Source organism: Lemur catta, chromosome 20, assembly GCF_020740605.2.
Source record: "Lemur catta isolate mLemCat1 chromosome 20, mLemCat1.pri, whole genome shotgun sequence".
Taxonomy (NCBI): domain Eukaryota; kingdom Metazoa; phylum Chordata; class Mammalia; order Primates; family Lemuridae; genus Lemur; species Lemur catta.
Window position 1 is genome coordinate 23,753,775 of NC_059147.1, and position 10,992 is coordinate 23,764,766.

The window sequence follows — 10,992 nt, forward strand, 5'->3', positions numbered from 1 at the left end:
ACTCCTCAGGCCCTTCCATGCCAGAAGACAAAGTCCAAGTGGGGAGCAGGACCCTCAAGAGCCTGTCCTTTCCCCTGAGCCAGGAGGACAGACAAAAATACACGAGAGGACACAGCCTGGGGTCTTTATCAGATTGAGATGGGGAGGGGGGCCTGTGGTGGGCTCAGTTGTAGGCTATGACCTTGTCGATCCAGGTGCTGAACTTGCTAACCCGAGTGTACATGGCAGGTGCACGCACGTTGCAGTTGCTGCTGCCCCAGGACACAACACCAATAAGCACCCACGTGTTTTCCGTCTGGCAGACAAGAGGGCCTCCGGAGTCACCCTGAGAAGGAAGAAGGGAGCAGTGTGGGGAGTTGGGGAGGTGTATCATGGGACAGTGCAGAGGACAGGGTGCTGGTGCTCACCTGGCATGAGGAGGCACCTGAGCCACCCGCACAGATCATGGAGTCTGTGATACATGAGCCCAAGTACTGCTGGCAGTGATTCACAGTGACCAGGGGCAGAGCCACCTGCTGCAGACGTGTGGGTGTCACATTGCCTGCGGGCCAAGTGGGGTGGTCAGGCCAGCCCAGCACGCTTATCCTCGCCCCAGCCCTCCCTCCCTCCCTCCCAGATCTTTGGCCCAAGTTCCTACCCACACCACTGAGGTGGCCCCAGCCAGTGGTGACACATGTGAGGCCTGCTGTCAGCACCTCATTTGAGGATGCCAGGCAAACTGGTGAGATGCGTGCTGTGTACTTGGCTGGCGAGGCGAGCTTCAGTAGTGTCAGGTCATCGTTCATAGTGGTGGGGTTCCAGCTGGGGTGCATGATGGCCTGTGGGGCCAGAAGGAGACTGGGTAGGGCTGCCCTGGGCACAGGCAGCCGGGGTTGATGGGTGCTGAGTGGGGAGGCCAGGGCATGCCCTGAATTCCTTGTTCCCAGAGCCCACCCACCTACACTGCACAGTCTCAGCACTGGAGGATCGGTCGTACTCACCCAGAACGACAAAGTGGCGGCCAGGGCTGTGGGGAGAGTCGGGCTGGCAGCCTCAGGTAGGGCAGAGAGGAAGGGCATCCAGGGGAAGGAGGTGGGCTGGGGCGGGGCAGGGGGAGCGCAGGTGCTCACCTGACATTGCAGTGGGCCGCAGTGACCACCCAGGACTGGCTGATGAGAGAACCACCACAGAATTGGAAGCCACTGCTGTCCTGGGGTCAGGGGTCAGAGGTGGGGGTGGGCTCAGGCTATGCCTAGACATGAAGCACCCAGGACCCTGCCCCAGCCCTATGGTATGCAGACCTGCAGGGACACCTGCCAGGGCTAGGAGCCCGGCACTGCGTTCTCCCCATTGACAATCCGCTGGCTGAAGCTCAGTGCCGGTTTGATGGCAGGAACGCCGCAGCCTGGCCATGGGGCTGGTGAGGACCTGCTCCCCACACCCAGCCTACCTTTCCCCACCTCCTTCCCCAGGGTGCCCCCAGGCTGTGCACCCCGGAGAGGTTCAAATTCAGAGGGCTCAGCACTACCCCTTCCCTTCGTACCGGCCTGAGCACCTGCATGGCTATCTCAGTCATCCCCACCCAGCCAGCCCACGTCCTGCCCATTCTTCCACTTTTTTTTTTTTTTTTTTGAGACAGATTCTCGCTCTGTTGCCCTGGGTAGAGTGCAGTGGCATCATTTATAGCTCACTGCAACTTCAAATTCCTGGGCTCAAGCGATCCTCCTGCCTCAGCCTCCTGAGTAGCCCGGCTAATTTTTCTATTTTTAGTAGACATGGGGTCTCGTCTTGCTCAGGCTTGTGTTGAACTCCTGACCTCAAGCCATCCCTGCCTCGGGCTCCCGGAGTGCCAGGATTATAGGGGTGAGCCATGGCGCCTGGCCACTTCCACATCTCTTTCCAACCTCATCCCCGCTGTTCCACATCTCCACCCCAGCCCTCTGGTCCAGGCCCCCTTTCTCCTGACCCTGGGATAGTCTCTTCCCTGGCCTCTGCTCCCTCTAGGTCCGAACAGTTCAAACCCTTCATGCAGCCAGAGGGTTCTTCCTAAACTACACAGCCAACCTTCCTGTCTTAGCTTCCTAAACCCTCCCAGACTCCAGGGCCTGGCTCAAGCTCTGGTCCCATTTGTGAGACTGGCCCTGGCCCACCTGCCCCATCCCAGTCCGACGAGCCCAACTCCTGCTCCCTTGCCCTGCATCCCTTCCAGCCAGCCTGGGCCCCGGGGCTGGCGCTGGGAGTGGGGGTGCCCCCAGGGCTGTTCAGCTGGGGCTGGTCCTGGTCCTGGCCCACTCACCCCAGGAGGAGCCGAGGAAGACCAGGCTAAGGGTCAGGCTGAGTGGCAGCATTGTCGCAGGTGTGAGGTCGACAGCTGGACCTGGCTTTATAGGTGTTCTCGTCCTTGAGCCAAAGTTCCGGGCCTGTGGCAAGGCCAGCTATGTGTGCTCGGCCTCTTCCCATGCTCCAGTGAAGAGAGTCTCTTTAGGCCAAGGTCCCCCAAGCCAGGCCTGGGCCTATCAGACAGAGCACAGGTGTGAGGCTCTCACCTCCTCCACCTCCCAGGGCCTGGCCTCTGGTTGGCTCCCTGAACCACCTCACGTTTTAAGAGTTGAGCACTGGATACCAAAGACAGATGGTTAAATTAAGTCTATAGTAACAACCTGGTGGCTGGGATCAGAGGCGCCTCCCACAGCTATCAGGGCATTCTGGGTCTGACGCCCCGTGGGTGCTCAGCAAAGGCTTGTTGGATAAATGTCATCTCTCCCCACGTGAGTCCGTGACCCCCATCAGCACAGAAAACTTGGAGTCAGTCTCCCTGCTCACAGCCCAGCATGTGCCCAGCTTCGTGTAAGCAGCCCAGGTAAGCCTCATCATCTGAAGTGTCACAGGCAAAGCGTCGCAGGGGTGAGGAGCGCTTGGTGAGAATTTGCCCTTGGAGTTGGGGAGCAGCTCCTCTATCAGCACTTTAGCCCTCAGCGGGGCCCCTGGGGGGCCTGACTGAGAGGTGTGGGCTTTGTCCTGGGCCACAGAGGAGCCAGGGAAAGGTTCTAGGGAGAGGGAGTATGTGGGGTCTTTGGGGTTTTACAGCCGTCCACAGTGGATTAGAGAGTTCGGCAAGGGAGTGGGAGGCGGAGAGGGCCTCCACAGTCGGAGTCAGAAGGAAGGTTTGGGGGAGACTGGATGAGAACATCCCCCTCGTGCCTGCAGTGCTGGGCTCCTGGAGGGGTAGATGCCTGAGGTGATGGGTGAAGGGCACCTCTTAGGCCAGGCACTGAAGCAGTGGCCTCGGCAGGGACACCTCAGTCAAAGAGCCCCGCTGGCTGCCTGCCCCACTCCACCCAAGAACGACACAGCCATCTGTGTAGGTGTTTGTATTTTCTGGGTTTATTCCCCCTTGTTCCAAGCTCTGAGCCTCAGCCTACTTTACTCCAACTCCATAGTTTGCACCGTTTCTTCCAGTAGCTCCAGGTTTAGCGGCTTCACTGTCTGAGTCAGGACAGCTGTGGTTCCAGGTGCAAAGCAGTAGCGGCTGGGCCTGCGAGGGAGGAGAGGCAGCCATTCGACTTGGGCCCATCACGTGGCCCGTCCTCCTCTTGCAGCCCCATCTCCCAGCTGTGCCCGACCCTTCCCTGTGGTCCCCCATCTCCCCAGTTCCCACCTCTTTACGGGCTCCGTGGGTGAGCTCAGTGGCCGCAGCAGCTTGGCGCCAGTCGCGGTGATCACACATGCATCCACGCTGCCCCCAGAGCCCAGGTCACCCAGGATCCCTGCGGTAATGGCTTCCACCAGCAGCCCCTGTGCAGCCTCCAGCTGTGGGGATGTGTATGTGAGGCCTACGGTGTTACTCAGGCTACAGTCTGGGAGTGTGTCAGTCTCCTCACACCCCTCCTCTCCTCCTCCACCCCAGATTCCCCTTCTGGGTCTCTATCTCCCTCTCTCCAGAGACCCGGTGGTCCCTCTGCCTACTGCTCTCTTCACAAACTTCCCAGGGTCGCCTACACTCGTGGCCCTGCTTCCAGCAGCCTGTTCACCTACCCAGTCTAGTGATGCCCCTCAGCCCCCACTGTGTTTCTCTCTCTGAGCCTTAGCCACCTCTGAGGCGACATACATCCCTTCCATCACCCCAAACCAAATCCAGGACCCCTCCCCCCGGCCTTTCCATCCTCCCTCGGCTTCTCCCGGCCATCCAAGCTTTGGTATTGGACGGTGATCTGTTGGGACCGCAATTCGCCCTCACTCTACTTAGCGCTCATTCGTCACCTCTTTCGAGAAACCTTCCCGGACCTCCAGACTGAGCCAGGGTCCCTCTACGCTCCCCCAGCTCCCGGATGCACCGCCCACCAGTGACCACGTACTGGGGGTCAAGGTTGCTCACCGTCATGTTCGGCTGGAAGCGGTCCTCCAGCACCGCCAGGGCCGCGTCCTGGCCGGAGCCTGCAGGCCGGAGGGACACCTGAGGTCAGCTGTGGCCACCTCGGCTGGGGGACAAACGTGAGGCCAGGGTGGCAGGGACGGGGTTCGAGGAGAAGGGGCGGTAGCGCTCACCCAGGGCCGTGAAGGGCAGACGGCTGTAGGAGCCGTGGGGGTGCACACCGTAGAGTTGCGGTCCGCCCAGGTCTACGCCACCCACGATCAGCGACGCACCCACGTGGCCCTGGTACCTGTTCGCGGGTGGGCGTGGTCGGCCATGAACGCGACTCAGGCCCCGCCTCCCTACGACCCCGCCCCTGGGCCATAGCCCCGCCCCTTCCTGTGCCCTGTCACCCCTTTCTGTTGCCCCGCTTCTCTTAGGCCTGCCTCTTCCTGTTTACTGGCATGTCGCAGCTCCGCCCTGTTCCCTGTCCCGCCTGTCAGCCCCGCCCGCCCCACAACGGCCCCTCCCAGGGTCACTTAGCCGGGTCCCCGCACCGGAAGAGCGTCTGGCGCAGGATGCGGGTGACCGTGGCCACGCGGGGCTCGCGGCCCGTGGACAGCGCGTGCAGCTCCATTTTGGACGCCACCATCCGTGTGGTCATCTCGGCGTCCGCGGCCACGCCAGCCCCACAGCAGCTGAGGGCAAAGGGAGGATCGGTGTGGGCAGGGCTAGGATGTGTGGGGACCAGGGTGGGAACGAGGGGGCGGTTTTTCCTGCGTGCAGGAACGGGGCTGGGGGATTCTCACTAGATTTTGGGGGCGATGAAGTGGATCTTCTCGCAGTTCTTGTCCGCCACGACCGAATCATTAGTGGCCCGCGTATCCGCGCCCAGAATGACCCCGTCCTGGGGAGTGGGAGGGGCCGCTGCCTCAGTGCCCACCAGATACCTCCGGCCGCCCCTCCAGCCCCCGAGTCCCTTCCCAGTGCTCACTTGGAACACAAGGCCCGCGATGGTGGTCCCAGTCTTGCGTGCACGGGGGACCTTGAGCCCCGGGAGGACGCGCTCCAATGATGCATTTCTGGAAACGGAGGGGGAAGGCCCGGGTTTGGGTTCTGCTTCTGAGACTCCTGTCGTATCCCTGAACCGTGTCCTGGTCTCCCTCATCTCCCGGGGTCAGCCTGGAACCCAAGTCGACCAATACACTCTCCCTCACCCCACCCCAGCCAGGAAAAAGGCCCATGTCCAAGCGTATGCAGCTCGGGATTAACCCTCCCCCCTTCACCTCTGGCAATTCTCAAAGGAGAAGCCCCCTCGTGGCTCCAGCTCTGGCTTCAGCATGTCGGGGCGGGCAGGGCCGATGGATCGGTCAGACACGAGAGAGGGGCCTGCGGAGAGCGAGAAAGGCCTCCGACTCTGCCTTTGCAGGGCTCCACGTCGGTTCTTCCTGCTTTCACTTTCGCCTTCACCCTTCCTCAGAGGTGCTGGCTGCTTTCTGCATCTTTTCTTTCACTTTCACCGTCACCTCTGATCCAGAGCAGGTTGGGAAAAGGGTGATGTTCTTTGCTAGGCCCTCCATGCTGCACCGTGGGTCAGAAGGAGGCACCCCTCCCTCTGTCCAGCTCCTCCTCCCCTTTCCAGTCTGAGCCCCACCTCTCTTACCCCAACTCCAACTCTAACCTCCAGTCCCAAATGCCCTAAAGCCGTCAGATGGTTGGCCAGGTCTGTGCATTGCTACTGGCCTCCCAACAGCATCAGGCATGGCTGATATTTGTCCTTTGTCACTCTTCCAACTCTTACCTCTTTTGTTGCCTTTGCCTCCTCCCAGGAACCTCAGACACTGCGCGGCTTACTCCTTAGCCACAATGACGCTGGTCCTTCCATTCTTTCCTGCCTCAGGCGCCACCTTCCCTCTTTCAAGAGGGGCACTATGGCTGACCATCTAGTGGCCTGGAGGCATGCTGGGCTCTACCCATGTTCAGCCAAGCCTTGTTATTTCACCCCCCAGTGACCCCTTATCTGTATGCATTTCTCTCCTAGACTGCTAGTCTTGGCTAGCATTCTCTCCCACCTGGATTTGCACTGGCTTCCCTGGTTACCCTATGCTTCCTACCCCCACCCCCAGGCTACACTCTACAGGGAGAGGGTCTTTCTAGATTGGAAATCTAGTCCTAGTCTTTCCTTGGTTAAAACCCTTCAGCAGCTGCACACTGCTCTTAGCTCAAAGCCCAGTCTTTATGCCCATGTTACCCTTTTTTTTTTTTTTTAGACAGAGTCTCACTCTGTTGCCTGGGCTAGAGTGCCGTGGTGTCAGCCTAGCTCACAGTCACCTAAAACTGCCGGGCTCAAGCAATCCTTCTGCCTCCGCCTCCCGAGTAGCTGGGACTATAGGCATGTGCCACCATGCCCGGCTAATTTTTTTTCATATATATTTTTAGTTGTCCAGATCATTTCTTTCTATTTTTAGTAGAAATGGGGGTCTCGCTCTTGCTCAGGCTGGTCTTGAACTCCTGACCTCGAGCGATCCTCCCGGCCTCCCTTCTGACCTCAGTGGAGGCACCACTCCTCTGGAAGCCTCCCCTGACCCACAGGACTCAGCCTCTTGCTGCTCACTTAACTTTCTCAGAGCACTTAGCTTCATTAATAATTATGAAATGGGGGCCGGGTACGGTGGCTCACGCCTGTAATCCTAGCACTCTGGGAGGCCGAGGTGGGAGGATTGCTCGAGGTCAGGAGATCGAGACCAGCCTGAGCAAGAGCGAGACCCCTGTCTCTACTGAAAATAGAAAGAAATGATCTGGACAACTAAAAATATATATGAAAAAAATTAGCCGGGCATGGTGGCACATGCCTGTAGTCCCAGCTACTCGGGAGACTGAGGCAGAAGGATCACTTGAGGTTGCTGTGAGCTAGGCTGATGGCACGGCACTCTAGCCTAGGCAACAGAGAGAGACTCTGTCTCAAAAAAAAAAAAATTATGAAATGATCTGATAACTGGTTGTCACTTCCAGACTCTAAGATCTTGTGCCTCTGTCACTCACCCCACACTCAAAGGCCCTGTCTCACCTGCCCTTTTGGGAGCTCGGAGGGACAGCTCAGATCTTCCCCTCCCTGTGTCCCCATTGCATGGCTGTGGATGCAGTTGGCTCTGGTCCCCACCAGCAGAGGCAGGAATGGGGTAGGCTGCCCAAATAGCTCAACCAAGAGTGGGAAGCTGCACGTCTCAGGGGGCCCAGTTCAATCCCAGGCCTTAGCAGAACCCATCTTGCCTCGTGTTCCACAGAGCACTGAGCCTGTGGTTGGTGGTGCATGAAACCGGTGTGGGTAATCCCGTACCCCGCCCCCATCCCACAACACACATCAGGGCTTATAGCAGCACAGGCAGGTCTTTATTTGGGGGGCAGGGGCTCTGGGCTGGCACTGGAGGCTGCAGGGGAACCACGACGGTAGGCCCCCAGCAGGATGGAATTGATGTGCTCCAGTGTCTGGTTGCTGAAGACCATGTTGAGGTGCTGTAGCCCGTGCAGGGGCAGCACGTGCACAGGTTGTGGCTGGCGGCCCTGCCAGAGACCACAGAGCTCGGAGCTGCGTGTGGCCACTGTGTCATCACCATCCTCATAGAGAACACCCACAGGGTCCGCGTAAGGGAAGTCATGGTCATAGATGTAGGTGTGGGGTGTGGGCAGGCCCACGCCGTAAAGACAGTATACTTCCACGCCAGGTGCTGGAAGGCCTTTCAGCAGGTCACGTGACTGTAGCCACATGTACCAGCCTTCCTCAAAGCGCAGGTCTGCAAAGAAGCGCTGGAAGTCACGGCCTGTGTAGTTGAAGCTGGGTGTGGAAATGAACACGTGGTCCTCAGGCCAGGCCATGCGAGAGGGAAACATCCATGGGGAAGTCGTCGTTATGCGCTGCTCCTCTCTCAGCTTGATGCTGGACATGATCGGGATGCCCTGGTTGTCACCTGGGGATGTGGAGCAAGGTGGGACGGGGAGCCAGGCCTGGCTACCCCTGGCCCACAACTTGCCCCTGATGTAAGCTTGGCTGAGTGCTCATCTTGTCCCTGCCCCAACCAGACATGGACTTCAAGCCATAAACTTGAACAAGCCTGGCATTCAGTAGGTGCTCAATGAGGACTTATTAAATGTGAAGCCCTGATGGCATCTCTATAGGGCAGGGTGGGCGTCCTGAGGATGGGTGTGTGGACAGTGGGGGGGTGCTGGCTGTTGTCCCCAGGCATGTGCCTGTCGGCTCTGGAATGTGGCTGTGCTGCTCAGGGCTCAGAGCTGTGTTCTGGGAAGGATGGAATGAGACGGTGTCCGTGTCTGACTTTGCTGGGGTGACCTGAGTGTGCCCTCACCAGACTGGGATCCAGCTCCTAGGAGGGAGGCCGAGTTGGCTGTGCCCAGCGTATAGTGGATGTTGAATAGGTGGTGTCAGTGCTGGGTCCCTGGTGCCAGTCTCCAAGGAAGGGCAGGAGGGGCTCCTGGGGTCTGGCCTAGCTTTGGCAGATCCCCCCTCACTAAAGCAGATCCCTGGATGAAGGGGCTCCTGGGAGCGGAACGTAGCTGAAGGCTGGGTAGGCGGGATCTGGTGCCTCGAGGAACAAACCTTGGCTTAGATTGCTGGGGTTCACTTCCTGTGTGTACTTCCCTTTTGTTTGTCATCACTGACACAGACTCTGGAAGTTGCCATCCTAATGGCCCAGGCCAGGGTCATTTCTCTGGGGGACCAGTGGCAGTGGGCATGCCCCAGGGGTGGTAGAGGCCATCGGGAGCAGAAGCTGGGGTGAGGGCAGGCCCGTGGCCAGCTTCAGTTCACCCCCCGCCCCAGGACGTAAGTGGTCAGAGCCCATCTCACCTGCGGCCAAGACCAGCATGGGCTTGACGGAGCCACCCCAGGGAGCCCCGAGAGAGATGAAGCCATCAATGAAGCGGTCCTTCCAGGACTGGGGCTGGCGCAGCAGGAAGTAGAGCAAGTGCAGGCAGCCGAGGCTGTGCCCGACGAGGAAGACGGGCTTCCCGTACGCAGCGTGCATCTCCTCCACCAGCCTGGCCAGCTTCCGGTAGTACTCTTCCTGCTGGCCTGCGGGTGGGGGCATGGGGCCAGGGCAGTTGGAGTCAGGGGTCCCCTATCCCGCCCCCAGCCTGTCATCCGCAGAGATACTCACTGGGCTCCAGCCGCCAGTCATAGGGCGCGGCCCGCACAGTCTCGTCCCTCACGTAGCCGTTGTTGACCAGATTCTGCACCAGCGTGTGCATGTAACCTGTGGGCAGGCAGCAGCATTGGGGGCTTTGGCCACGACTCCTGTCCCTGCTGGCCACCATAGCCTGCCTTGCCCTGTCCCCCAGCACACCCACCTGCCAGCTTGCTGGTGTCCAGGTACTCAACAGAGTAGGTCTTGCCGAAGCCGGGGACGCGGATCTGCACACCAGGGGCATTGGACAGGAGCCCAGAGCTTCGGTTGTAGACAACCCTGGGGGCGGTGGGACATTCAGCAGCCACTAGCCAAGGGGCAGCGTGCGGGGGCCAGGGCAGAGCACATGGCACATACCTGGTGTTATCTATCCAGCAGTCCACCCCGAGGGGCAGAAACATATTGAGATCCAGCCAGATGGTGAAGAAGTCCTCAGTCTTGCGGTAGCACATCCAGTTCACCACATCCGGTTTATCCAGCTTGGCTTCTAGCTGATTCCCCAGGCAGCCAGGCACTGCGAGCACCAGCCCTCACTCTGGACTCCTTGGGTCCCCCCCGTGGCCCCTAGCCATCACCCCCGGATGCTGCAGGGTCCAGCCCCACCCCTCCATCACCCTCAACCCCCAGCTACAAAGGACACATGTGCTCTCCTGACCACACCCCCAGCCCCGGCAGTCCCCCCAGTAGCCCAAAGCCCAGGCTTCCCTCCGGAAGGGAAGGTGCAGGGGCCAGGGCCACTGACCCCTGCGCCTCTGCAAAGCAAACACCCAGCCGGGCTCTCCACCGCTGCCAAAGTCCATGGTGAGAGCAGATGGGTATGGGGAGGTGGGGGCGGGCTTTGCAGGACCCCTCCTGCTCTCCTGCCCTGGGCTGGGCATCTTGTCCTTGGTGGGATGGGGACCAAAGAAGGAGTGGTGGGGCTTGGCCCAGGGTCCAGCATGGCTGCAGCTGACTGCAACTTGTAATGCCCTGGCCGAGACCTCAGGCACACCCCATACCACCCCCATGGGCCAGGCAAGTCAGAGACACAGGAACAGTGTGGTGGGGGAAGAGGGTGACTTCCCTGCAGGACAAGGCTTTGGCTCCTCCCCACACCGCGGCAGGGATCCAGGCTACTGCAGGGGCAGAAGGACCTTGGCCAGGTCGGTTATCAGGGGCTGGGGCCCAGGCTCCCCGAGGTCCGGCCTGGTGCGTCAGGGGCCTGGCGGGGGCTTACCGAGGATGACGGGCCGTGTGTGGTTATTGAGCTCAGCCTTGGGCGTGGTGTGCGGGGGGAAGAGCACATTGAGGAGCCAGAACGGGGCGGCCGGGGGGAGCAGCAGCCCCAGCAGCAGCCCCCACTGCCACAGGGAGCCAGGCGGCCCCATCCCAGCCCTAGCGCCTGCCGCCAGACTAAGCTGTCCTGGGCTGGCTTATCTGCCGCAGCGGGGGAGGGGCCCCAGGGCCAGTGGGAGGGACAGCCTG

At 60.2% G+C, this 10,992-nt stretch overlaps 3 protein-coding genes across 4 annotated transcripts; all 3 read right to left on the reverse strand.

Moving 5' to 3' along the window:
• Positions 1-100: 100 nt before the first annotated feature.
• CTRL (chymotrypsin like) lies at positions 101-3,306 on the reverse strand. The gene is made up of 4 exons (XM_045533560.1): positions 2,276-3,306; positions 638-1,189; positions 408-541; positions 101-325 (listed from the first exon to the last, which is right to left on the reverse strand). The coding sequence occupies exons 1-4, from the start codon at positions 2,325-2,327 to the stop codon at positions 164-166; spliced, it is 900 nt and encodes a 299-aa protein (XP_045389516.1). The 5' UTR covers positions 2,328-3,306; the 3' UTR covers positions 101-163.
• A 35-nt stretch (positions 3,307-3,341) lies between these two features.
• On the reverse strand, positions 3,342-5,894 carry PSMB10 (proteasome 20S subunit beta 10). Its single transcript, XM_045533561.1, has 8 exons — positions 5,617-5,894; positions 5,325-5,412; positions 5,140-5,237; positions 4,888-5,028; positions 4,525-4,640; positions 4,355-4,413; positions 3,638-3,789; positions 3,342-3,514 (listed from the first exon to the last, which is right to left on the reverse strand). Exons 1-8 carry the CDS (start codon positions 5,670-5,672, stop codon positions 3,403-3,405), a joined length of 822 nt encoding a protein of 273 aa, XP_045389517.1. The 5' UTR covers positions 5,673-5,894; the 3' UTR covers positions 3,342-3,402.
• A 1,804-nt stretch (positions 5,895-7,698) lies between these two features.
• LCAT (lecithin-cholesterol acyltransferase) lies at positions 7,699-10,895 on the reverse strand. 2 transcript variants are annotated; one of them, XM_045533565.1, is made up of 6 exons: positions 10,745-10,895; positions 9,886-10,042; positions 9,692-9,807; positions 9,502-9,597; positions 9,192-9,416; positions 7,699-8,295 (listed from the first exon to the last, which is right to left on the reverse strand). In XM_045533565.1, the coding sequence occupies exons 1-6, from the start codon at positions 10,893-10,895 to the stop codon at positions 7,721-7,723; spliced, it is 1,320 nt and encodes a 439-aa protein (XP_045389521.1). In that variant the 3' UTR covers positions 7,699-7,720. The 2 variants fall into 2 exon arrangements, with proteins under 2 accessions (XP_045389521.1, XP_045389522.1); XM_045533566.1 differs by having other exon boundaries at positions 9,886-10,019; positions 10,745-10,828.
• Between the last annotated feature and the right edge of the window lie 97 nt (positions 10,896-10,992).